Here is a 25,192-nt window from a genome sequence, read left to right on the forward strand (position 1 = left end):
GCAGGTGACCGGGGGGCAGAAGTTATGGCCCCCACACTTGTCTCTTCTTGTTTCTTCTCTCAATCTTATTCATATCAGTTTTTCCAGGCTTTCAGTTTACATTTAGAATTTCAGGCGCATAGGACATAGGAATTGGCGAACCATTTAAACCACGGCTTGTATTTTCAATGTTCATCATTTAGCAGATCATGCCACTTTTATCAATTAGTCACGTTACTCCCAACTTCTATTTATATCACTACTAGAAGTTGTTAAAATACTAGCTAAATTATTTATAACGCACACAGTACGTATATCTTAAGATAAAAAAAATATTATTGACATCCACAGGACGTGTTCGCTAATAGATACAGGTCATATGAAGCCATTTGAGGGAAAAGGTAGATTTGATAACGACAATATCAGACTCCTCAAAATAAGTCAAACAAACGTCGCGGGAATGACCAGCGCGAAACAGGATATGGGCCAGCAAATCAAACATTAGAAGTTACAACAAGAAGGGGTATAAGCGGCACGGCTCAAGAAAGAAGAAAAAAGAAGTATCACACGGGGGATAAGAGTTTTGTGCAGGAGAGAGTCGAGAAAAGTGGTGTTATTAGATGGTAGGAGCACCCGGATGGGCGTGTCCTAAAGAATTAAACAGATATTCGGGGGGCACACGCTGCATATCGGTCGGTCGGTCGGTGCCAAACGTTTGAGGAGCAGCGCTATAACCCTGGCGACGACGCTGGATCTTGTTCATGACGATACCGGCAGCGACAATGACAAAGACACAGCCGAGTGCACAGCAGAAGGCTACCAGGACCACAATGCCATTTGAATGATGTTTCGCTAATTTCAGGTTAACAAGACTCGACAGGAATTAACGACAATAGAGAAACTCACTTTTGCTGCTGTATGGGTTCTGGCCCTCTGTAAACAACTGGGACATGCTTCCAGCCTGGCCATTTGATTTGGAAGAAAGGATAAACGGTGTGACTGCAGTGCCGTTGTAGAGCGCTGCAGACGCATTTCCAAAGTTCGGGATGATCAACTGGCCCATGATCAATAGGCTCTGGTCGTTGTTCAAAAGGGAGACCGAAGAATGATCATCCTTGATGGGGAGGATCTCCAAACCACGAATGACAGTACCTTCGGAGAACATATTGCCCGGTGAACTGAACGAGGAGCCCTCGTATTTTAAAAAGAAAGCTGAGCCATTGCTCGCTGTACCGGCAACCCAGAATTGGGAATTGTCCTGGCTAGCAGGAGTAAACGCGGCAATAGAACCAGGCATTGCGGACTTGGATGCGCCGGGAAGAGCAGTCCAAGCCAGGGACTTTGTATCGTATGTAGCAACAACAGTGCTGTTACCGGAAACATCGAGATCTCCGGCGGCATACAGAGTTGTAGAGCTTGCCCAGCTGAGGGCTAGGACAGTGCCGCTGATTGTCACACCGGGCTGACTCCATGAAGCAGAAGTTGAATCCAAAGCACAGACAGTGTCGCAAGGAAGTGAACCAGCTGAATCAAAGCTACCTCCAATGTAGATATTCGATGAGTCAGGTTGACGAGCAATGGCGTTAACTGTGACATTGTCACCATGAAGCCGCCAAGGCTGGGTCTTGGTAAACTCCTCGGTAGTCAAGTTGTATGTCACGAAACCATTCACACTAGACCCACCAACAGTTCCAGTGATGTTTCCCCCGGCAAAGAGTGTGTCATTGTACGCCAGCATCGTAATAACCGTAGAGTTGCTATCCAGGCCTTGAGGCAGACCGGAAACCTTGCCGTCAGTGCCGTTCAGGAAGGCAATGGTGGATATGGTTGACCCATTGCTGCTCTTGGCATTGAACTGGCCACCAAAGATGGTGAAATTGCGACTAGAATCGGTGTCATATGTACCAGTAACCAGTCCAAGAAGCGATTCAGTAGTGTTAATATTCATCGACAAGGGAAGCACGCTCAAATCGTCAGAGGGGTTCTGCAGCCACAGTGCATCTGAGGCAGTGAGTCCAGCCGTAGACAAGCTGCCTGCAAGAATGGATGTATCGTTAAAAGTAGTCACTGCTGATAGCTGACCGGCAAATTCCATCTGAGTGACATTGAGACTCTGGAGCCAGGTCTTATTGGAAGGCAGCCAAATAGCGAAGCCAGGGACATAAATAGCGGAGTTGCTGCCAAAAGCACGAATTTGGTCAAAACGACCGCTTACAGCAATCGTAGTTCCATTGACCTCAGACGACACATTCAACTGGATAGGATAAATCGTGTCAACTGGGCCGTTCAAACCCTCACCCAAAGCCGACCACTCCTTCGAAGAGGATGAGTAGGAGGCAATGTAATAAAGGCCGTCGGAGCCACCATCGGATGTGTCTGTGAAATTGCCTCCGACATACAAGGTACTGTCAAGTATAGTCATGGCTTGTACTCCCGCATTCAGGCCACCACCTGATAATGCGGTCGCATTGCTGTCGGTGATGGACATAATGTTATGGATGTCCTTGTCAGAAAAAGCACCACCAACATAGATCACGCCACTCTCCTCAGCCAAACTCGTGACCAAGGCATCTGTGCTAAGTGATTTACCAGCCTTGTTGATAGCTGACTTGCCGACATTGGCGGTAGTCTTAGAGGTCGGGTCATAGTCATACAGTCCGTTCAATTTTCCTGTCGAGTTCGAAGATGACGACGATGAAGATTCTGACGATGTAGAATTGGAGAGCAGCTGGAATTGAACACTCCAGGCAACAACAGTAATATCACCCTGACCGGAGATGGGTCTGAGGGTAACGCGGGGTCGGAATGAGCCACTGCTGGCATCAACATACCCAGTGTACACTGGGTCGTATTTGTCGTCCTCGTTCGTCTGGGAAATAGTTGTTGACGATGGGTTCGAATACTCGGTATCGGTATCACTTATGGCGGTGACAGTGACGTTGACCTGGCCGCGGGAGTCACACGTATCATCCTGAGTACAACCGGGGGTGTACAGAAGAATAGTGTAATTGCCAGATTCGTTGACATCGGGTTCAAAAACGGTGGAAATGTCATCAGAATTTGAATCAGTCACTTGCGCAGACATATAGGTCTCAGACTTGACGGTCCAGGTGCCAGTCCGTGTCGACTGGGAAGGATATTTGATTCCAGCGCAAGTAGGTTCATTGTACTCGTCGATTGCATAGGCCATGATCCGATCCTGGAAAACTTCAATTCCGTTCAGGCCAGCGCCCAGGCCGTAGTAATCGTGAATATTGATTTCAAATCCTTTCATTCCGACAGGGTTGACTAGGGTAAAGTCACGGTACTTCTCTGTTGTGCTGTTAGAAAGCGTGCAAGATTGATCGCAAGCCATTTTATTCCCTGAGCCATCCGTATAGGTCAAATTCATGATGCCATCATCCGGGAGAGCCTTGAAAGAAAATGTCTTGGTACCGCGTCCATCCAAGTGGGTGTTGTAGAGGCGGACAACTGTGGGGTAAAAATCAAATCCAAAGTCTGCCCTCCAGAATCCAGGGGCATAATCTTCAAGTAACCATGTTTTGCCCTCGGCCGCCTTGCCGCTAGTCGAACAGATGATATTCTTGGGGTCCTCGTAGCCACTTAAGGAGGATAGTGCATCGGAAGATATGGTGGCATTCTGCAAATTGAGAGTCTGTCGGTTCTTTGTGGATGTAGAGTTAGAAGTGGAGTTGGTGGAGTTTCCGAGTCCACTGAAAGATCCTCCAAAGATGATGTGGCCATTCTCCGCCTTCAAGATCGAGTCCACCGGCCCGTTGAGTCCCTTGAACGAAAGATCTGTCCAACCATTGTCGGGGGTCCATGCGACGGCGTTGGTGTTGTTGCCATATGAGAAGTTTCCACCCACGTAGACACGATTTGTATCCTGGTCGCATAACACGGTCGACACCGAACCATTCAGTCCGTCCAAGGCCGTTACCACGCTGGAATTTGGGTTGAAAAGAGCGGCGCCGCGTGAGTCAACACCGCCAAGAGTCGTGAAATTACCACCAACAAAAATGCCCGCGAAAGTTCCATCCTTCTTCGTAAAGGAGCACATGGATCGGATCTGCGCGTCGGCGGAGGATAGATTTGTCAAAATGCCATTAGGTAGGGGGGTTAGAATGGAGGCACCATCGCGCTTGGTGATTTCAGTTTGCCCCTCATACTGGTAAAGGGAGACGCCATTAAAATCACCAGTGATAGCAACTCGACCCAGAGAAGAGAGATCCAGGTCTGGGATTGAAATAGCATCAAAAGTCAAGGCTTGTACATGCAAGACAGAAAGCATAGACATGCCAGCCGCCGCGGACCCCAACAATGAAGAAACCCTCATTGTTTCGGGTGCGACGACAATCAAAAAGAGGCTCTAATAGGGAGGAGGTCAAGGAAGGTTAAGAGAGTGTATGAGTGAAGAAAGACAACTTGAAAAAGGAAAGTAGTGAGTGTGGCATGGAAGGTTCTAAATGCAAAAGAATGTGAGACGCATATCAAGACCCAATCCTCCCAAAAGAAAACACGAGAAAAACTGGAAAAATCAACGAATGAAGTGAGAAGGTGGAATGAAGCCAGAACAGGGGCGGGAAGGGGAAAATAATAACATTACGCTTAGTACTTAAAATACAATATATTACATAAATTACAGCCCGTTTGCCCCGGGACCCACTACAATAATACTGTATCAAAACTAAAAGCCTTCCGTGGTGGGTCTGTTTCTGTATTCTAAAGAAATCACTAACGACGCAAAGATACCTAACACGGCATACGACGTACAAAGAAATACTCATTGACCTGTGTCTTTGATCAGAACCCTCCTTGGATCCAAGTCGAAACGTTCTATCTCGTCAACCTTAGAACATCACTTTGATCTTCAGTTATATGAAGATCTACATATACACTCCATACTCTGACACGATCGGCTTTGGACTTGGGCGTTTTGAGGTCGTGGCGCACAGCCCCCATAATCATGCAACAGGTTAATAAACTGGGGATCTGATATCAGAAGGCATGATGTCAATCTGACTACAGTCTCAATCTTCTTTACATCCGTTAGCTCCGATACTAAGTGGATGAAACGAACATGATCCGGCCCCGCATCCAATATTCTTTAATTACGGACTCGTGGACGTCGCAGGCCCACAATGGGAGACGCGGGTCTTCTGCTGAACATGACAAGCAAAAGCGGACTTTCAATTTACAAGTCTGATGCTTCATACGAATGTATTGACTGCATAAGAGCCTTGGCCTGACAATTTGTATCGATAAAGATATCATCCTGCAGTCATCAGCTGCAGTTCATATTGAAATTAACGGTAGCTTCCGTCTAGCCCACCACAGAGAACCATTTGCTTAGGAGACCGAAAGAACCTGGGGGTATCTATAATTCTACTTTATATCTGCCCAAGTATATTGGACAACCTTGGAATGGGTATCCATCAGGATGACAAATATTCATCCACAACTCTTTCAAGTGTTCCTCAACGTTCACTACTGGGGTTCCAAGGTTCTAAGAACATACTACTGTGTATGCCAACCTCATAGATCGATAGAAGGCCTTTTCCAGCTTTTATAAGGGGTTTCAGGTCAACTAAAACGAGCTTCTTCCAAACTTCTTTCATCCTAAGCAGTAACAACCATCTCGGTAGCCAGATTTATCTGACAACAGGCTCAAATGCCTCGGGGGTAATGGACCTGGAGAGTTCAGTCCGCGGGTGCCAACTTCAGGGCTGTGTATCTCACAGTTCACTTTCACTTCCAGCCTCGAAAGGTCCCATCTCGTATAGACCGCCGGCATAGTTTATGAATGGTCCAGGATAGATGTTTATATATATCTAGGTACCTACCTAGGTAATCTGCCACATACTACCTGGGCAGCAGATATACAAACCTACTTACTTGGAAATTCCAGGCTGAAATTAGCCTTATGAAACCTAGGTAGTAAATGGTCAAAATAGATTACTTTAGGAAACTTGAGGTAATGATAAAAATAAAGGTGGAGAACAAACTTGTAACCATATATATTAGGCATCAAGCTAAACTGCTTTGGGAGAAAGTGCTCCCGACTGTTCTGCGCGACGCGAAATCTTAAAGCTTCAACCTCCTCAAATCTACATCTCACAACCCGTCAATCTTCGCCTGCTATTTTTTTTTTGTTTTTGAAGCTGAAATATTAAAATAAAAGATTCTCCATCATGTAATATATGTGCCCATCTTGCAATTTATCCAGCTACTGACTACTGTCCAGGGAGAGCTTTGACAACATCCATCTTGACATTTCTAAGGAACCCGGAAAATGCAGACTGGCTGAAAGTGGTCTGGGCTGGCGCCCTTCGGGTGGCGGTGATACTTTCACATTGGATAGCAGCAACATCACTGGTGCCCAGTGGAGTCGAGCCTCTAAAGGGTTTGAGTTGAAGATTCTGTCGCGTTCGGCGGGTGTGATTCAGCTTGATGGGTTTGAAACAGAGGTACGTGTATCATAAATCAACGCAGCATTGACCTTTTTGGCTCACGAATTTTGTTTTTTTTTTTCGCCAATTTAGGACCTCGAGCGATTGACCAAAGCCTTCAAACTCTGGTACGGCATCAACGTTGAGACCCGCGAGCACGCTTTGCGAGGATGGAACTGGGGAAAGGCAGAATTCACCAAGGCAGAGCTAGCTTTCAACGTCCAGAACCGACCTGCCTTTGACATTCCGTACTCGGAAATCTCCAACACCAACTTGGCAGGAAAGAATGAAGTGGCGGTGGAGTTTGCTACTGGCGGAGACTCCAAGGGACAACCTGCAGGGAGCACTAAGAACCGGGGTCGGAAAGCCGCTGCGGGTCGCGATGAGTTGGTTGAGATGCGATTTTACATTCCTGGTACTACTGCTAAGGAGAAGACCGATGATGCCGACGGCGAAGATGACAACGAGGAGGAAGTGGCTGAGCAGAACGCTGCCAACTTGTTTTATGAGACACTTATGACTCGGGCCGAAATTGGAGATGTGGCCGGCGATACCTTTGCTACCTTCCTCGATATTCTTCACCTTACTCCCAGGTTTGTTGGCCCTCTCTCTACTAGCGCCTTTGGTTTATTTACTAACACAATTCTCAGAGGTCGTTTCGATATCGATATGTACGAATCATCCTTCCGTCTTCGTGGAAAAACCTACGACTACAAGATTCAATATTCCGCTATCAAAAAGTTCTTCTTGCTCCCTAAGAATGACGATACCCATACCCTCATTGTACTGGGTCTGGACCCTCCTCTGCGCCAGGGTCAGACCCGATACCCATTCTTGGTTATGCAGTTGAAGCTGGACGAGGAGATCAGTCTTGAGCTCAATATGACAGAGTCAGTTATTTGGTTTCTTGATATCGATTATGAATTTACTGACACCCGCTGTAGGGATTTGTTGACTACCCAGTATAAGGACAAGCTGCAACCACACTACGAGGAGCCGATCCACCAGGTGGTGACCAAGATTTTCCGTGGACTTTCCGGTAAGAAGGTAATCATGCCGTCTAAGGACTTTGTGAGTCACCACGGTCATCACGGTGTCAAGTGTTCCATCAAGGCCAGCGAGGGTCTGCTCTATTTCCTTGACAAGAGTCTCATCTTCGTTCCGAAGCCTGCCACCTACATCCAAATGGAGAACGTTGCGGTGGTCACAATGTCGCGTGTTGGAGGTGCCGTCTCGGCCAGCCGGACATTTGATATTACTGTCACCTTGAAGGGGGGCAGTGGTGAGCACCAATTCAGCAACATTAACCGGTAAGTGATTCAATCCTTTAATCCTAGTCTAGCTCTAACTTGATTTAGTGAGGAGCAAAAACCCCTTGAGGACTTCTTCAAGACCAAGGGTATCCGTATTAAGAATGAGATGTCTGATGACACATCCGGCATCCTGAAGGCTGCGCTTGATAATGATGTTCTGATGGAATCGAGCGACGATGAGGCTGTACGAGCTGACCGCGGCTCTGCGGATGAAGACGACGAGTCACCGGATGAGGACTTTAACGCATCCTCTGACTCTGATCCTGCAGAGGAATATGACGAGGACCATGAGAGTAGTGGCAGTGATAGTGATGCTGAGATGGCTGATGCCGACGACGCTGACGACGGCAAATCGGACGGAGGAGATTCTCGACCAGTGAAGAAGACCAAGGTCAGCAAATAGACATGCAATTTCTCTTATTTCCAGTCTGATATGACTGTTGTGCAATGAAAAAGACATTGTTCCCCAGAGATGTCCATGTCCATAACTCCGTAGTACTCCGTAATTAAAGAATGTTGATACTCCGTACTCCGTACTTTGTACTGCTATTTAAAGACCCACCCAGTGGAGCTCACGTGATCCAATCTCCATCAACCCCTGATCCTGGAGAATGAGGATACTGGCCGTTGTTTACGTGTTTGCGCATTTCGTCGAGGCAGTACCCAGGGGTAATGCAAACTTGGGGGTTCGCATTAGGGCCATTGAAATCCCCAAAGCATGAGAACGTATTATTGTCTTTTTCAGTCCCTCATTGGGTCGTTGAGCCCGGTATGTATCAGCCAATACTCCGGATCTTCATGTAATCAGGTAGTTATAGTAATAGCGGGCTGCATTCCATTCAACATCAGGCAATTGTGACGAGAAGGTGCGATATCATATTATATTAGTGTAATTTAAAATAACGAGACGAGGATAAAATACTCCGAAGAATGTAGTGATCAAATGTAGTAGAAGTGATGAATCCAGACTTTGGTGGTCTCTCACAGGTCGATCACCCACTTCTCTACTAACCTCGCCCCCCTTTCTTCTTACCTTAGTAGTTCACTCTTCTTCCTTCCCCCATCACCCTCCTCTCGTTTCCTTCTCTTTTGTTCTTCTTAAGCCTCCGCTTGAAGTTCTTCTCGGTCACTCGCTTAGGAATTGGTGTTTCATTTTATCTCGCTTCCCCCCTTTTCTGCTATTTCAGGTATGAATATTCCCCCATCACTTCCGATCTTTCCCCCCTTTGAATATTTTTGCTTTGCCCACTCTCCCAGTGGAACCCACTCTAAACTTTGAGCACAGAGATTCTAATTCAATCTTGTCTTCCAGGGGATTTTCGACTACTATCCGTTCCTAACTCCTTCACTAATTTCAACCCGAGACATTCGCCATGTGTAAGCTGTCCTTTCGAACTTGAACTGCCCATCGCCAGCACGGGCAATTTGTTGGGTAATAGCAAATTGCGCGTTGGAAACGGACACTGATTGATTCAACTAGCTTCACCTTCTACCTCCCCTGAGGTGTCAGGCGAATTTGCCTTGCCCGCCAGCACCGAGTCGCCTATCGTTGAGCGCAGCAACCCTATGGGCTCCGGCATCGCTCAGACCGTTACCTCTCGCGACCCCAAGGCTGCCGCCCAGGCCGCTTCTGATATGAAGAACGTCGTTCGCCGCAAGCTCACCGGATACGTTGGATTCGCAAACCTACCTAACCAGTGGCACCGCAAGAGTGTCCGCAAGGGTTTCAACTTCAATGTTATGGTTGTTGGTAGGCAAAATAACCCAAACACTCAATTACCTCTAAGCAGACAGAGTGACTGATTTTGCGATCCAAGGTGAATCTGGCCTCGGAAAATCGACACTCGTGAATACCCTCTTCAACACCTCCCTTTACCCCCGAAGGAGCGCCCTGGACCCAATGCCGATATCATTCCTAAGACCGTGTCCATTCAGTCCATGAGCGCCGATATTGAGGAGAATGGTGTCCGCCTCCGCTTGACTGTGGTTGACACCCCCGGATTCGGTGACTTTGTCAACAACGATGATTCGTGGCGCCCTATTGTCGAGAACATTGAGCAGCGCTTCGACACCTACCTTGAGGCCGAGAACAAGGTCAACCGTAGCAACATTGTCGACAACCGCATCCACGCCTGTGTTTACTTCATCCAGCCTACTGGGCATTCCCTGAAGCCCCTGGACATCGAGGTGATGCGCCGCCTGCACACCAAGGTCAACCTGATTCCCGTTATCGCCAAGGCTGATACCTTGACTGACGAGGAAGTGGCCAATTTCAAGCAGCGTGTAGGTTTTTTGAGATTCCTGAGGGTTTGATTTTCGATAGTTTGGTTTCTGACATCCTTCTCACTAGATCCTTTCCGATATCGAGCACCACTCCATCCAGATCTTCGAGGGCCCTCGCTACGAGCTCGACGACGAGGAGACCATCGCTGAGAACCAGGAGATTATGTCCAAGGTTCCTTTCGCCGTTGTTGGTGCTAACTCGGAGGTTAATGCGCCGGATGGCCGTCGCGTGCGTGGCCGTAGCTACCCCTGGGGTACTATCGAGGTCGACAACGAAGACCACTGCGACTTTGTGAAGCTGCGCCAGATGCTTATTCGCACCCATATGGAGGAGCTCAAGGAGCACACCAACAACTTCTTGTACGAGAACTACCGCTCAGACAAGCTCACCCTTATGGGTGTCGCCCAGGACCCCAGCGTGTTCAAGGAGGTCAACCCTGCCGTCAAGCAGGAGGAGGAGCGTGCTTTGCACGAACAAAAGCTTTCAAAGATGGAGGTGGAAATGAAGATGGTCTTCCAACAAAAGGTTTCCGAGAAGGAAAGCAAGCTCAAGCAAAGCGAAGACGAACTTTACGCCCGGCATCGCGAGATGAAGGATCAGCTAGACCGACAACGCCAGGAGCTGGAGGAGAAGAAATCCCGCCTCGAGAGTGGTCGTCCTATCGAGAAGGAACCCAAACGCAAGGGTTTCTCGCTTCGTTAAGTTTGCGTTTGCCGTTGACGGCCGTTGATTCCGACTTTGATTCCGATCCGATATCCCTCGCCCGATTTTCATTATTGTCGCTCTATCACACTCACTTACTTGACCTAACGCTGCTCCCATTTTTTATCTTCCACTGGATGGGCCGATACATCGCAACAAAAAGAATGGTTTTGATAATACGATCCGCGGGGGTCGCCTGAAGACCTTATTTCTCTTCTTGTGATGTACTTTTTGCTACGCCATATCTTGTTCTTGTCGCCTTTTTCTGTGTGCCCTATTACCCGCTCATTTTGTCGTTGAATTTTATTTCCCTTACTGTTATTCTCTTGGAGCATTTGGCTCTCTATCAGCTAGTCAATTGCAGCGCTTCGGCATCTCTCTAGTCTTATGCAACGTAGTGGGTATGGATTAAGGAGTGTAGAGTAATGCTTTTATCAGCACTACTACTCATTACTAAAGATGTGACTTAGAGAGACATCATGAAACGATAGAACATCATTCTGCCTCAAGGCTGTCTAGTAATGTCGACTCAAAAACCGAACTTCCATCACGACAAGGTAAAGTGAGCGTCACAAAAGGATAGATAGAATCTACAGTTTGGCAGCTTCAATCCGTTTTCCACTCTCCTCAAACTCGATCTTCTTGCCAGTAATCAGCGCCTCCTGCAACGCACATCCAATTCTAACAGCCCTGACAGCTGAATCCAATTCCAGCGGCGGCGCAGTGTTGTCTAAGCAAGAAGCCGTGAACTCATTCGCCTCTGTGATAAACGCCTCTCGGAATCGACCGTAGTAGTCTGCAGGGATCTCACGTCGGACACCGGTCGGCTCGTACAGGTTTACCAGGTTTAACTGAGGCTGGGTATTGACAGCAATCTTGCCATTTGTACCGAAGATTTCGGTGCAGTCTTCTTGGCCGGCAGCCATCATGCGAGAGCAGTAAAGTTGGGCGATTTTGCCTCCCTATGATATGATTAGTTGGTTCCAAAATCCAGACTGAATAAATAGGCAACAAAGTGGTAAAACGAAACGAAAAGGGAGTGTATGCTCACATAGAACTCAATAATGCCCAAAGCATTATCCCGATCATTATGTTTCCGCAAGTCAGATTGCACAGCAGTGATACCAATAGCAGCAACGCTCTTAACCTTGCTATTATCCCCAAAGAACCACAATGCAAGGTCGATATCGTGAATAGAGCAGTCAACGAAGATTCCACCCGAGAACTCGGCGTACGCAACGAAAAATCCACTCGGATCGAGCTTGTCGCAGGTCTGAGATCGGAACACAGAAGGTGTACCTATGTCACCTGCCGCCGTGCGCTTGTGTGCATCGCGGTAGGATGCATCGAAGCGACGCGAGAAGCCGCAGATGACTTTCTGGTTGGGATACTTCTTGATGGAGGTTTTGTAGGCGTCAACGACGGATTGGGACTATTATGGAAATTGGTTAGCCTCCTCTTTAACCTTAATGTAGGCTGACATGGAACCTTGGAATTGCGTGTATGTGTGCTACTTACAATCTCAATACTTGTACTAATAGGTTTCTCGCAGAGAACGTGAAGTCCACGCTCGATAGCCTTGATAGCCTGTTCAGCGTGCACGGTCGTGATACTGGCAACCACAATAGCTTGCAGCTTCTCTTCCTGTTGGAGCATCTGGTCATAGTCGGTGTAGGTGCGGACCCCGAACTCTTTCTTTGCAGCGTCCAACTCCGCCTGCACGGGCGAGCAGACGGCAACAAGCTCGGCACGAGGAGTGAGGGTTGCAAAATGGCGGGCGTGGCGCATTCCTAGAGGAAACAAGTCAGGGCTTAACCATAGATACTGGGATGCCTTCAATTGAAGAGGTTAGGGGATTTACCCATGCGACCAATGCCTACAACAGCTACCTGGAGCTTCTCGGACATGTTGCGATTTGATTGAAGGGGTTTGGGTCTTGTAAATAGAAGGAAAATGAGATAAATTCCTGAGATGATCGAGGTTAGTTGGATTGGAGCTGTATGTTATATATGTACCCTGCTAATTATGTTCTACACCGCTGTAGAGGTGCATACTCTCAGAAGTGGAAAGTCGGCGAGCGTTTCCTTTCATGGAGTCTCCACTTCCCCGCACTCCATTTTTCACGATCTACATCGTCATACTTACCTAACTAGGCAAACAGCTAGGCAAACATCTAGTTTGATCCTGCTTGATCAATTGACTGACCCTACACTCAGTCGAACTCTGTACCAAGGTTGCAAAGTAATGATAATCAAGGGAGAATTGTATAGAGCTTTAATTTCTTCAATTACTGCGATGGAGAAGTTGAGAAGATTTATTTCAAATCCCATTGCCTGGTAACTATGTAGGTAGGTATGCGTCAAATATCAATTCTTACTCCCCATCATAGCCCTCCCAGCCCCACGCCCTCTTCAGCTGTTCCTGTGTTCCAGAAGTAGGATATGCATGCTCATCCTCCAGCTTCATCAAAACACCCAGCAAAGCCTCCTGCTCAAGTCGATCCGAGAATCGATCCCCACACATCCCAATTGCAGCAGAAGCTGTCACAAGACCAGGTGGACTATGAGGATTGGAAAGAGCAATGCCACACAACCTCACAACAATCGACCGTACCTGAAGATCCACCGATCGCATCGCTGTACGCTGGCCAAGACCCAATCGCGGTAATCTGGGATTATAAACTGTGAGCAGGATACGCGCGAGCTCCAAAAACTGCAGACCGGCTACATGACAGTTGTTCAGGTACCAGAGTTCGGGGAAGACCTCTCCGCGCTGGCGGTCTGACTCGCGTGTGTAGATGGGCTTAAAGCCGGGTAGATCTAGCTCGGTCCAGTGTGTTTCGAATGCGACGAGCTCATCGTAGCAAGCTATACGCACGTCTGTTGCTGGTGCTAGGTGGAGGATCCCCGCGCTGGAAGTATTGTGGTATTGGGCGTGTGGGACGTTTTCCTCTTCCGACCCAAAGCAATACTGGAGAACGTCTGCGCAGTGGATGACTAGTCGGTCAGCCCAGACGTAGTCGTCTGCTGGGTCGAATGATCGGTATGGGTCGCATGGGCCTAAGGGTAGTCGGAAGGATCGCTGTTTACTGAATGATGTTGTAATCTCTTGTCGTAGTGCAATCCAATATGCTGCATGGCGGAGTCCTGACCCTGCTACTGCAGAGATAGCTTGTGCGTCTAGAAAGATTTGAACTCCTCGGAGTGCACTCTCTGTATCTTGGCCAATTAAGGGTACTGAAAAAGGGATACATAATCAACAACCACTATGTTGGAATGAGTGGAATGACACTTACTATCTACTTCTTCGTAAAATCGAAGAATCACGGCTGCAGCGAGAAGGTTCTCATCACGTGTTTCATGTGAGTGGTTTGATAGAGCCACGAAATGAGCGATGCATTGGTTGTGGTAGTGGATGGCGGTTTCGGGTGTCAGGTTTGGAAGAACCTTGCCTCCATAATGCACGCTATTTCCGGTGTAGTACTTCTTTATCCTACTCAAATGTCGTGCTGACGCTGTGTATATTGCATTGAGTAAGGGTGGACATGTTCGAGCTCGAAGTGGTACAGTGCAGGCAAAGTGTCTTTTCCCGTCACATAGATCGAACTGAGAAAGAAGAGGACATCAGCCGAAATATGAAGTGTATCTGCAACAGCCAAGGGGGCATACCCAAGGAGCAAGATTAACCACAAAATACCGCATTAGACAAGCCTCATGCTCATCTAAGGTTGGCAGTCCACCATCGACAGTAGCGGCATAGTCACGAGAGGCAAAAGAGACGAGGCTACTATGAGAAAAATCAGGGGAGGCGGAAGAAATAGAGGATTGGTTCTCAGGCGATAATTGAATGGCGTATGGAGAGTAATCAGCCAGGGAGGTACTATCGTTTCGTAACAGCAGAAAAGTATCAGATGACTTTAATCCCAGAGAATCACAGGGAATGGTGGTTTCGGCATAATTGTACGTCTCAGTTGATGCCGATGCCGACGCCACACTCTCTCGTTTGTCGATCACAGATGATGATACTGATGCATTGCAGTCAAAGTCCAGGGTATAGTGTCGGGCTATGTCGGCTGTTTCATCCATATATTTGTAATCGACTACATTTCGAAGTCAGTAACCATCAATGGAAATTCCATAGGCCGATAGTATCCCATTTGACGGAATATTCCCGGCAAAATAGATGAGAGGGGTAAAGGTCTCACAGACCATGTCCGATAGGGAGCCAAGGCTGGTCATCTGCGAAATCATACCGGGCACTAGCACTAGATCCATGGCGAAATCCCGATGGAAGAGCCTGCCAGTTACAGGGAGAGCCCGTTCTCTCACATCGGTGACAAGTTGGTTTTTTCCCATCACCTATAGTTAAGTGAGATAACGATACATATATACAGAAAGCGCCGTGCATGGTGAGAACTCACATTTCACATGACGGTCTGATAGCAAATTTGATCAGCCTATATCCACGGAATTGACCTATCTATGTATGGGATACTTACTGCGGCATTCCTGGCTTTCAAGAAGGGCTATGTTAGTGCCTAGTAGGAGCCAATAGTGTGGAGCTTAGTCTATCACTCACCATGGAACCACCTTGTTCCGCATCATGAAGAATAGAAGTCCTTGAAAAGAATTAGGAAAAGGTGAATTGGCGATGAGGAGTAGAATATAGGCAATTGTCGCCGGGGATCTCCACCCCCGGAAAGTGGAAAGTGCGGAGATAGTGCGGGGTCAAAACCCGGGGTTATGAGCCCCGTCACTGGTTTAGGGCTATCTACAACTTTTACTCCCTCTACTCTCCATACATATTGAAATACTTCATATCAAGCTAGCATCACCTGGACGCCCGATTCTTCTAGACCACTGGATCGTCAATTATGGAATTTGCTTTCCAGCATTTTGATGACCTCTGGACTCCCATGCGCTTGGGCAAACTCTAGATCACTTCTTGTTGGAACCGCCCCACTCCTAATCAGTAGTTGAGCAATCTCCTTGCTATACTCCTTATTCACAACAGCAGATTCCAATGGCGTAGTCGCGCCGGTGATATTACCCTTGGTTGGACTTGACCGACGCTCAACCGTCGCATTCGGGTTCGCTCCGGCTATAAGCAGGAATTTGACCGTTTCTAAATCGGCATGACGGGCTGCAATACACAGCACTGTAGTAGTTGATTCGGACCTTTGGTTGTTCACATCTGCACCGAGAGAGATAAGATATTTCATTCGCTGCAGATCATTCCGAATAGCCGCATGGCACATGAAAGTGGCGAGAGCACCCTTGATATACTCGACCGATCGCTTGCCGGCATTCTCTTGCAGGGACTGGAGAAAAAGATCGAGTATCTTTTCGTTCTTATTCAGCCATGCAAATGAAATCGCCGTTCTAGATGGCACGCCCTTGGACTCATGAATGCCGTGTGCCTGTATATCTGCCCCACGCGCCACTAAAAGACAACAAGTCTGAAGATGATTTCCTTTAGCAGCTAGTACAAGAGGTGTTTGGCCCGTGCTGTCCTTGTATTCAATATCCGCTCCGGCATGCAGGAGAAGATCAACAATTGCAGTATGGCCCAACGTGGCGGCGTATGAGATGGGGTGTTCTTTGGTCACAGGATTGCAGTGCCAACGATTATCTTTCATATGACAAGAAAAGTCTGATTTCCAAGTAACATCAGCATTTGCAAGTATTTTTTTTGTTGCTTCTTTTGAATTGTCTTTGGCAGCCTGGATTAAAGCTGACTCTACACGAGATTGAGCGTCACGACTCTTTTTCGAAGTGCGAGCAGAAGCGGATTTATGTCGAGAAGAGCTGACAAAGATTCGGAAAAATATGGACAAGGCGACTGCGCCAATGAGCCCTAAGGCCAGCATTATTGGAGGTTCAAGTTTCGACATTACTACCTAGGAATTGTAAGATTATGCCTCGGTAAAGTCTAGTTTATCAAGGATATTGTTTTTATGTAGCTTTTTGTGAGTGAGAGGAGAATGGACTTTAAATAATCTCATGATTCATTATCCTGTTTCATTGTCTTTGTGGAATCAATCCATGAATATGGTTCCAAGATTCTTTCTTTGATGGATCCAGACATCGAGGGTTCTGAAATTAGTTCGGTATTCAGCACCATATCATGAAAGAGGGTTATTTTTGGCATGCTGATCATTGTGTCGGTTGTCAGAGATGCTGAGATACAATGACCAAGGTAATTTGTATCTAACGTTCCGGAAGCTCAATTAAAATGTTATCTCTATAGCAACCCTCCATTTTCAAATACCCACTATGCCACCGATTTGTTCGTAAAAACAGCAGAAATATATCGACCAGGAGAGCTGTATGGAAGTGGCCATTGTATTGAAATGGGATAATTATCTCCACCTTAGCTGCTGCGTACCTATTCAATGAATCAAAGCTAATCTTATATGATTGTATAAACAGACTGAGAAACGACCATCAGGTCATGAATTTACTCTTAAAGAGAATTCTATAGAGAGGCGGCTAATCTCTATGGACCAGAGAAATGCAGCTTCCACCTTGTCTATTTTGAGAGATATGTTCAATCTTTACTTCATAGTATTTAGCCACCTCTTCAACTACTTCTTCTATAGGCAAAAACTGATTATCACAGCTTGTTAAGCGCTGTCCAAGTCTTAAAAAATTTCTTGGAAATATGATTATAAGAGGATACTCTTAGAGGATCCTAGGATTATCAAGCCATGATCTGAATTGGTTAGAAAAACGATTTAAACTACGGTATCGATTTGGATGATGTCTTCAATAAATTGAGGGTCAGTGGCTTTACGAAGGAGAGACAGGATGAGCTTGAGAAACGTTAGACTTCTCGCTCCCCCATCTCTCCTAGTCCAATCTCTTGGTCATCTCTCACTCGATCTCTTGCTTTGTCAACTCATCTCTCCTATTCCTGTTGCCCTCAGTTCCCGTCTCTCTTGTTCTTGTCTCTCCTCTTTGTCACTCTCTACTTGGTCTTTTATGTATAGGGTTTTCCTCTTTTGGCTCTTCTAGCTCGTTTGGCTTGTTTCCGATCTCGTGGCCTAGGTGCTCGGTGCCCAGTCTTTTCACAGTGTCGTTACCCATCCTCTCCACCTCATACTTCAATGACCGCGAGACATATTGATTCGTAGCCATATTGGTCCGGATACGGACCAATGTGTTCTAGTAGGCCTGTTTGGTGCATGAAATTGGTGATGTAGCGGATCGACTGCGGGTGAGACATATATCGGTCGCACTAATTTTTCTCTGAAGCCATGCTCTCTGATCATCGAATAACGAGCACTGGAGAATGACATGCATTGGAATCTGTGATCCTTCGTCGCAGCTACACCGATCAGAGTCGATCTCCCCGATTTTATAGAGCCAATGCCGAAGGCCGATGCATAGCGACCGCATCTGGGTGATGATCGACAAATGCTGCCTTATAAAAACGTATAAATCAATAAATCAAATAAATCAAACATACAGTATATACTAAATAAAAACTAAATGTCGAAAATAAAAAAAGTCACTACAGATAGTGATTTTTAAAAATCTTGAAAAATCATATTGAAAGTGTAGGAACCAGAATTTAATTCTTACGACTGCTCTGGAAGCCGACCAACGTCGGGGATAGGCTCAACCTTAAACTCAGTCTTCTTGAAATCTTCCGCGGAGTCAATTACCTGATTATTGATATTAGTTTGGAAGAGCTATGTAACTTTCTTCAAGTTGGGGTCAGCATACCTTTTTGAATGCTCCAATTGCCCGATCGATAGAGTCTTGCAGCATCAGTTTTTGGAAGAAAAGACTTTCGTCAAGAGTTTCATCAGCAGTACTGAACATGTTGATTGCGTCACCGAAGTTTTGGGACTGTTTGTCGAATAGCTCTTTGATGTTGTAAAGAGCGTCCTTGGCGGCAGCAATCTTATTGCAAAGGTCGTCAAACAGAACGCAGAGTCCAGTGATATTAACACTGAGGGCTGTCAAAGTTGTAATGTCCGCTTTGTTCTGCGCTAGTGCGATCTTAGCGACTTGCCACGCATTATCTGCTTTAATCGCCCTGTCCGTAAAGACAGCCATAACAGGAATAGATGCAGCAGGGCACCAAATATAAACCACACTCGTAGAGGCAACAATCGTGGAATGTTTCTATTTTCAAGCCGGAACATCATTAGCAACTACATATCTGAGAATTTAGGGATAGAATTCACCCAAATCTCATATTCCTCGTCTCTTCGCTTGATGTTCTTTTCGACCTCCTTGTTCAATTCTTCGATTCGCCCATCAATGTACTTAGAGTACGGGGGGAATGGCTTTAGCTCTTCATCCAGCTTCTCCTTTCTGGTAAGACTGTCCACGACGGGGCCTGTTCTGTATTCTTGTTTAAGGAAATTGATTGCCTTATAATTGAGCTCAGTCTCGTTTTGAAACTGCGTTCGGAAATCAGTCGAATAAATTAGTATTTAATGATGGAAAAACACAAGGAAAATGAAAAAAACAAACCCCTTCAATCCTCGTGATGACATCGCTGATCTTCTCAGCAATTTCAGATGATCTGTTTTTCAACTTCTGAAGCAGGCTTCTGCAGGCATATTTGGAGTCATTGAACTTTTTGTCGCGATTTGATTCCTCCTCATACTTGTCATCAAGGACGACAGCGACCTGTCCCTTGAGCTTGTCGCCTTCCATTAGAAATATGGCAGTCTTAGAATACGTTTGAACCAATCCTGCAATCTGGGCTACTTTCAGTTAGCTAGAGTTTTCTTTGGATTTCCGTTTTGTGGAGCAAACACATACAAATATAACCTAAGTCTTTTCGATTAAATCGCTCACAAGAGTTGTGTATATCCAAAAATCCTTTTTTAGTTATCTTCGATGATGTCAGTCTGAATAACAGACACCATATTCTTGCAACATACCTCATAGATGCCACTATCAACTTCAGTGAGTTTCGCACAGTTGACTTTTGGGTAGAGTCTCTCATAATCCTCGGATGTTGATGGCAACTTCATGCCCGCAAACAAATAAGCTTGCAAGTCTGCAGATGTATAGTCAGCGGCTATGATAGATGTTGCTCTCGCGGTTTAATAACGGGTATACCATAGTAGCTTCTGCACTTTAATATAAAACAATCCTTTTCCTTTGGCTCTTGACTGTCCGAGCCATCCGGGGGCTGGACCGTTGCGACTGCCTTTAGTGGGAGTTTGTACAAGTTTTCGATAACCTCAGTTGTCTTAGAATTTGTGATGGTGGACATGATGAATTATCAAAGAGAGTTTCCAAGATTGTAATGTGTATTAAGAATGTTTCTACGTTTTGTGTAGGGAAGATCGGGGTAGACTGTTATATATATATATCTATCCACTACTATTCGTAAGATAAAACAACCCTACAAGCTATGCCCAGTATATTCAGCCAGCCAGATGATGGAGAACCAAGGCAGAGAACACGTCATAACGGAGACAAGAAACATTCCTATCGCACACAATGCAGATTCATGCCTTCTACGAAGTAGCTCACCCGGGGAATCTCTGTTCCCCAGCGATCGTCGGTGCTTCTAGAGATCGGTACTCGCTATCATCTCGAGGCAGATCTTTGGATCGCCTCACCGACTCCGCTGATCCCTAACCGCTAGTTAAGCCAACTTGTGTAGAGAGTCCATTCCCCTTCTCAGCCTTTTGGCGGCTCCCAATCTAGTCACTCTTGTTGTAACCCACGCCGTTACAGTTTATGTCCCTATATCCCTGCATTTATTATGATATAGCTATATTATATCATTTGTATGGCCATATGCATTTACTATAGTTTATACTAATATATGGTTTATAGGAAAGCGTCGAATCCTTCTTTTTGACGGCCATGAATCGCATCTTATCCTTGAATTCCTGCAAACCTGCGAGCAGAATAATATTATACCATTTTATTTTCTACCGCATATAACACATCTCTGCCAACAACTTGATGGGAAGCCATTTTTGGCTTATAAACAGAAGTTTCGACGTCAAAATAATGATATCTCCTATTATGCTGGTATGTCTATGATAAAATCAGAGTTTTTAATGATAATTCACCCTATTCGAGAAGAGGCATTTCAGTCACGCATTATTCGAGATGGGTTTAAAGACCGTGGTATCTATCCAGTGGATAGTGAGAAGATCTTAAGTCAGCTTCCTAGCCAGTGGGATTCAATACCAGATCTTATTGTTACTGAAGGTATGTTTATATCTCTATATACCTATATTACTATAGTAAAGCTAATAATATTATAGGTGCTCTTAGGAAACACCATGATGAATGCACACCATCTCCAGCACTCATCTTCTAGTATTGAATATACTCCGCCAAAAACCTTATCACGACTTGAGAAGAACCAAGAGAAGATTTTCAAGGATATTGATCAACACCTTAAACCAAGGGTTCAAAGAGGTCTTGAATATCTCTGTCGTCATGCTCAATTGGTCCAAGAAGAGTGTCGAAATCTTGAAAATTTAGTGGAGGCGATTAGGGTTAAGCGGGAACCTCTTCGGCGCCCTAAAACTAAACGGCAGCTTAACCAACCACCCCTCCAGGAGACTGGTGTATTGGACCTACACCATGCAAAATGCTCTATTGAAACCAAGAAAACCAAGGAGAAGTTCAAACTAGCCGTGACGTACAGAGAGACCTCGAGAGAGAGATTAATTACATTACAGCCAGCCACATCCCCATGAGATGATGGAACCATCCATGAATGTTAGTACATAGTCTCGGGTCCAATACATACTCCGTTTTATGATATTGTGGGTATAACTGACCAATTAAGCCCTTTCAACCTTAGGTACATAGTTGCCTACTTCGTAACTACCTCGTCCCTCCTCTCTCCTCCTCATTTCACTCATGACAAGCGGTCTGACCGATGCGACTACAGTATGAACCTACCTACATTACTTACGTATCTCAGCCATCTGGGCAAGATCTCTGCGTGGGGCGCTCTCCCAATGGGACCAGCATCGCTAGGACTACCAAAACATTCCCTGGCAAGTTTTCGCCACATGCAGGAATGAAGATGGGATTATCATGCAGTATAACTACATTGAGGCGGGTGGAGAAGGAAGAAATCTTTGGTTTCAGCTGCAGTGCTAGAACAAGGCATTATGTGTCTCGAAAGGGTCATGCGAATGCCAGTGGGTTGTGGCTAAATCCCCATATCAACTTGAATTTATCAACTCATTCAGCTTACTCGAACTTAGATTTTGTAACACTTCTAGCATCTCCAGGAGTCTCTTCTTCTAAGTCTACCACGCCAATTAAAGCCCAGGCCTCAAATTTGTCAAAATGACTGAAACATCTCCCTTCCATATCCAACTTGATAGCTCTGATCAAGTTGCCTTCCCCCTCCCTGAAGAATACTGATCTGATGAATGATGATCGTAAAGGCCATATGCTGAGCGAGATTACCCTCACTCAGATACGGGAAAGATGCAATGTGTAAGCGTTATATCTCAAGTAGCAACTTGAAGTTGTTATATACTATTTATCTAGCCACCGCTAATCTATAGCATAGGTCTAGGAAGTACAATTTCAGTACAGATGGTAAAGCCTCCATTGCAGACTCGACTACTCTCGATTACTATGTTTCCTTGACTCCCAGTGTATTCCTCTCCTTGACCAAATATTGTCTTTTCCAGAGCTAACATTCATTCGAATACGACAGAATCGGTCCCAGTTGTCAGAAGGAAGCAGTTCGCAACCACCTTCCAATGTCGCCCTTAACGACAAACAAACCGTCATCAACTCCGCCGTTGCTGTCATTCCGATTATTACTGTCAAATTAATCAAAGACAAGGCAATCGCCCGCCCTGCCAAGCCGGATTTTGACAAAGCCTTCAAGGCCGTCGAGGACTCGCTCAGTGGGGTCAAAGGGCTTGAGTCTCAACAAGTGCAGCAACTATCGAAGTCTATCGGAAAGCGTCTGGCTGACCAAGTTCAATTTACAACTGATAAGCCGAACACAGAGTAGGTGCCCTTGCGAAAATTTGAACCCTGATACAGGTCCACCGCTTATATCACAATAATTCAGCGTCTTTTCCCCTGCTTCCTTAACAGAAACCGACTGGCAAGAGATTCTATTCAACAACAAGGCCCTGCATGGCTGGATTCACAAAAAGCAGAAAAACGCCGCTGGCAGTGTAACATCATTCATTCTAGAAAAAGCCCCTAAAAGAGGTGTGTCATTCTATTCTCAGATGTGACGACTTAGAGATGCTAACTAAAAGATGAGCATTCGAAATTTGCAGTTCAGTCCCTGGAACTCTGAATAAGACTTCAGAAAACTCTTGGAGTCCTTATGTAGGTATCATCTTATCTTCCAAGTATATTTCAATGCTGAATAAGTTGCCCAAAGTACGGTGCTCCAGGGATTCCGCTATTTGCTATTGACGATGACTCGGGCGTGACAGTGACTGAAATCGGCGATGCATTTCAGCATCGACTGGCCAACGAGGGCTTCACAGCTAACACCGTTGGGGCTTCAAAGTTTGTGCTATTCTTTGAATAATCGCTTCATAAACTAACTTAGCATAAGTGACTTTGGCACGGCTGCGTCTATTAAGGCTTCCTACGAAAAAGAGCGCAGCACTGCTACTACAACCCAAGATTCATCTCAAGCCGATGAATTGCATGTATCATATAACGTGAGTATTTCGAGAAACACTGTCTGTGATCAATATAATCGCCGATGGTGACTAATCTTCATCCAGTTCCCACGGGTTACTGTCACCTTCGAACCAGAAACCATACAGCTTTCTAGCGAATGCAGGCATGATGCGCTGAATATTTCCAACAAACAAGAAAAAGAAGACTTTTTCGACAAATATGGTAGGGTTTTTGAATCTCAATGGAGCGTAGGTAATGCTAATTGCCTACAATTAGGACATGCTTTTGCGAGTGAGATCAGCCTTGGTGGACGCCTGCAACATACACGAAAGACCGCTCAATCGGAAAAGGTCCAGATCGAGGTGATAAAAGAGAGGATGCAAGTAGTTGCTGGTGCCAGCTTCACTGCACCCTATGTAGGGGCCTCGGCAGTATATGGGCATTCCGAAGGCACCCAAAGTACAGATGAAGTGAGCAAGCTCAACCGAAGCTTAGCCATGTCCTGGACTGCGAGAGGCGGCGATACTACGCTTTGCTCAAAGTAAGTACCTTAAACCGACATCTTAAAAATTCCATCAAACTAACTATTACACAAGTCCGCCACTCTGGGCTTCCACAGTCAAGAATTTCAAATACTGGAGATTACTGAACGTAAGTTTTCAGCTGTCCTATATCAACATCGGGACGGATTTAACCTAATGTTGGAATCGCGCAGCAATGCTTAACGGTCAATATGGAGAGCTTTATGAAATCCATAGATTCGGATGTCGCGACTAATCTGAGGGACCTAAACAAAGACACGAAAAATGACCCTAAAAAGCAATTGCAGGAGATAGGACATGCCTGAAAACCTCCGGGTTCAACGATCCTCTGGTCACGAAAATGAAAAGCTACTTCGAAAAAAGATTCAATCAAGAGGCCAAGGAGGAATATAAAAAATTGCAGAAAGAACTCGGGTCTAAAGGTCCTAATGCGCCTATTCAGAATGAAAAATGGGGCGCACTTACATTCACACAGAAATATGGTATTGGACATTTCATGATTCACAAGGGCCTTATTTTCAATGTTGAAGCAACCAGCCAATGAGAAAATGGTGTCTCCTAGTTCATGGATGTTGTGAGTGGATGGAGAGTGAATAGTGCCTGTAATCACTGACTGTCTTGGGGTTATTTGAAGAACAATCATCTAAATCCTGACTTCCTGGCTGCTACTTCGCTAATTTTATAAAAGATTGCTCAGCACAGTCCTCAGCCATCGACCTTTTGTGTCTCTAATATAACCTGAATGGTTTAAGAAACCTAAACTTTTATTGTAAACGGCGGACCTGTGAATTACTGCATCCGGTTAGTTTTGCCTTTTATGGTTTAGCGTCACGATACGCCATCATGCTCCCCTCAGACCACCCGACATAAAGACCTGGCATCGTCCTCTTGACCTGATTCCGTTCCCTACTCTCTTCTCTCAATCCCCTCTATCCTACACTCATCGCCGCCCCCTTTCTTTCCTATCGCCTCCACCGGCCACTATGTCTTTTGTTTCAGCCCCACGCACTGCCTCCTTTCATTTTCGGAGATGCATTTTGCCGCAGATGCTGCTCGATCCGACACCGTTCTCGCTCTTAGGGCTGGAACAGCAGTCGCCCAGGAGCAGAACTGCTGGGATAACTCAGCCCGTACCGGCAGCGTTTGAACTGGTGTCGATGCTCCTACTAATATAAAAGGGAGTTATTATACAATATGCTACGAATCTATCTAAGTTAGAATATCATCTTCCTTCACCCCATTCAGAGCATCTGATATTCTCTACTACGTATGTAGAGACCTGAAGGTAACATGGGATCTTCAT

The 25,192-nt window shown here is 45.9% G+C and overlaps 9 protein-coding genes across 9 annotated transcripts; 3 read left to right on the forward strand and 6 right to left on the reverse strand.

Annotated features, from left to right (window-relative positions):
- Positions 1–595: 595 nt before the first annotated feature.
- On the reverse strand, positions 596–4,315 carry N7495_000755 (uncharacterized protein; the record flags this gene model as incomplete). The annotated part of the gene is made up of 2 exons (XM_057203425.1): positions 596–831; positions 886–4,315. The coding sequence occupies 2 exons, from the start codon at positions 4,313–4,315 to the stop codon at positions 596–598; spliced, it is 3,666 nt and encodes a 1,221-aa protein (XP_057067498.1).
- A 1,335-nt stretch (positions 4,316–5,650) lies between these two features.
- Positions 5,651–8,144, forward strand: N7495_000756 (FACT complex subunit POB3; the record flags this gene model as incomplete). The annotated part of the gene is made up of 6 exons (XM_057203426.1): positions 5,651–5,661; positions 6,224–6,446; positions 6,522–7,021; positions 7,079–7,318; positions 7,373–7,738; positions 7,787–8,144. 6 exons carry the CDS (start codon positions 5,651–5,653, stop codon positions 8,142–8,144), a joined length of 1,698 nt encoding a protein of 565 aa, XP_057067499.1.
- Positions 8,145–9,114: 970 nt separating this feature from the next.
- aspB (septin AspB) lies at positions 9,115–10,727 on the forward strand (the record flags this gene model as incomplete). The annotated part of the gene is made up of 4 exons (XM_057203427.1): positions 9,115–9,118; positions 9,222–9,487; positions 9,626–10,024; positions 10,092–10,727. The coding sequence occupies 4 exons, from the start codon at positions 9,115–9,117 to the stop codon at positions 10,725–10,727; spliced, it is 1,305 nt and encodes a 434-aa protein (XP_057067500.1).
- A 590-nt stretch (positions 10,728–11,317) lies between these two features.
- N7495_000758 (uncharacterized protein) lies at positions 11,318–12,634 on the reverse strand (the record flags this gene model as incomplete). The annotated part of the gene is made up of 4 exons (XM_057203428.1): positions 11,318–11,689; positions 11,779–12,159; positions 12,246–12,517; positions 12,589–12,634. 4 exons carry the CDS (start codon positions 12,632–12,634, stop codon positions 11,318–11,320), a joined length of 1,071 nt encoding a protein of 356 aa, XP_057067501.1.
- Positions 12,635–13,100: 466 nt separating this feature from the next.
- N7495_000759 (uncharacterized protein) lies at positions 13,101–14,812 on the reverse strand (the record flags this gene model as incomplete). The annotated part of the gene is made up of 3 exons (XM_057203429.1): positions 13,101–13,963; positions 14,023–14,332; positions 14,396–14,812. The coding sequence occupies 3 exons, from the start codon at positions 14,810–14,812 to the stop codon at positions 13,101–13,103; spliced, it is 1,590 nt and encodes a 529-aa protein (XP_057067502.1).
- A 27-nt stretch (positions 14,813–14,839) lies between these two features.
- N7495_000760 (uncharacterized protein) lies at positions 14,840–15,328 on the reverse strand (the record flags this gene model as incomplete). Its single annotated transcript, XM_057203430.1, has 2 exons — positions 14,840–15,085; positions 15,317–15,328. The coding sequence occupies 2 exons, from the start codon at positions 15,326–15,328 to the stop codon at positions 14,840–14,842; spliced, it is 258 nt and encodes an 85-aa protein (XP_057067503.1).
- Positions 15,329–15,594: 266 nt separating this feature from the next.
- N7495_000761 (ankyrin repeat domain-containing protein) lies at positions 15,595–16,596 on the reverse strand (the record flags this gene model as incomplete). The annotated part of the gene is made up of 1 exon (XM_057203431.1): positions 15,595–16,596. The coding sequence occupies one exon, from the start codon at positions 16,594–16,596 to the stop codon at positions 15,595–15,597; it is 1,002 nt and encodes a 333-aa protein (XP_057067504.1).
- A 1,852-nt stretch (positions 16,597–18,448) lies between these two features.
- Positions 18,449–18,793, reverse strand: N7495_000762 (uncharacterized protein; the record flags this gene model as incomplete). The annotated part of the gene is made up of 1 exon (XM_057203432.1): positions 18,449–18,793. The coding sequence occupies one exon, from the start codon at positions 18,791–18,793 to the stop codon at positions 18,449–18,451; it is 345 nt and encodes a 114-aa protein (XP_057067505.1).
- Positions 18,794–22,109: 3,316 nt separating this feature from the next.
- N7495_000763 (uncharacterized protein) lies at positions 22,110–24,194 on the forward strand (the record flags this gene model as incomplete). The annotated part of the gene is made up of 11 exons (XM_057203433.1): positions 22,110–22,180; positions 22,257–22,344; positions 22,407–22,708; positions 22,773–22,918; positions 22,974–23,041; positions 23,097–23,227; positions 23,277–23,385; positions 23,452–23,569; positions 23,624–23,888; positions 23,944–23,998; positions 24,063–24,194. The coding sequence occupies 11 exons, from the start codon at positions 22,110–22,112 to the stop codon at positions 24,192–24,194; spliced, it is 1,485 nt and encodes a 494-aa protein (XP_057067506.1).
- Between the last annotated feature and the right edge of the window lie 998 nt (positions 24,195–25,192).

The sequence above is a fragment of the Penicillium taxi genome (assembly GCF_028828555.1).
Source record: "Penicillium taxi strain IBT 34144 chromosome Unknown utg000001l_segment0_segment0, whole genome shotgun sequence".
Lineage (NCBI taxonomy): Eukaryota > Fungi > Ascomycota > Eurotiomycetes > Eurotiales > Aspergillaceae > Penicillium > Penicillium taxi.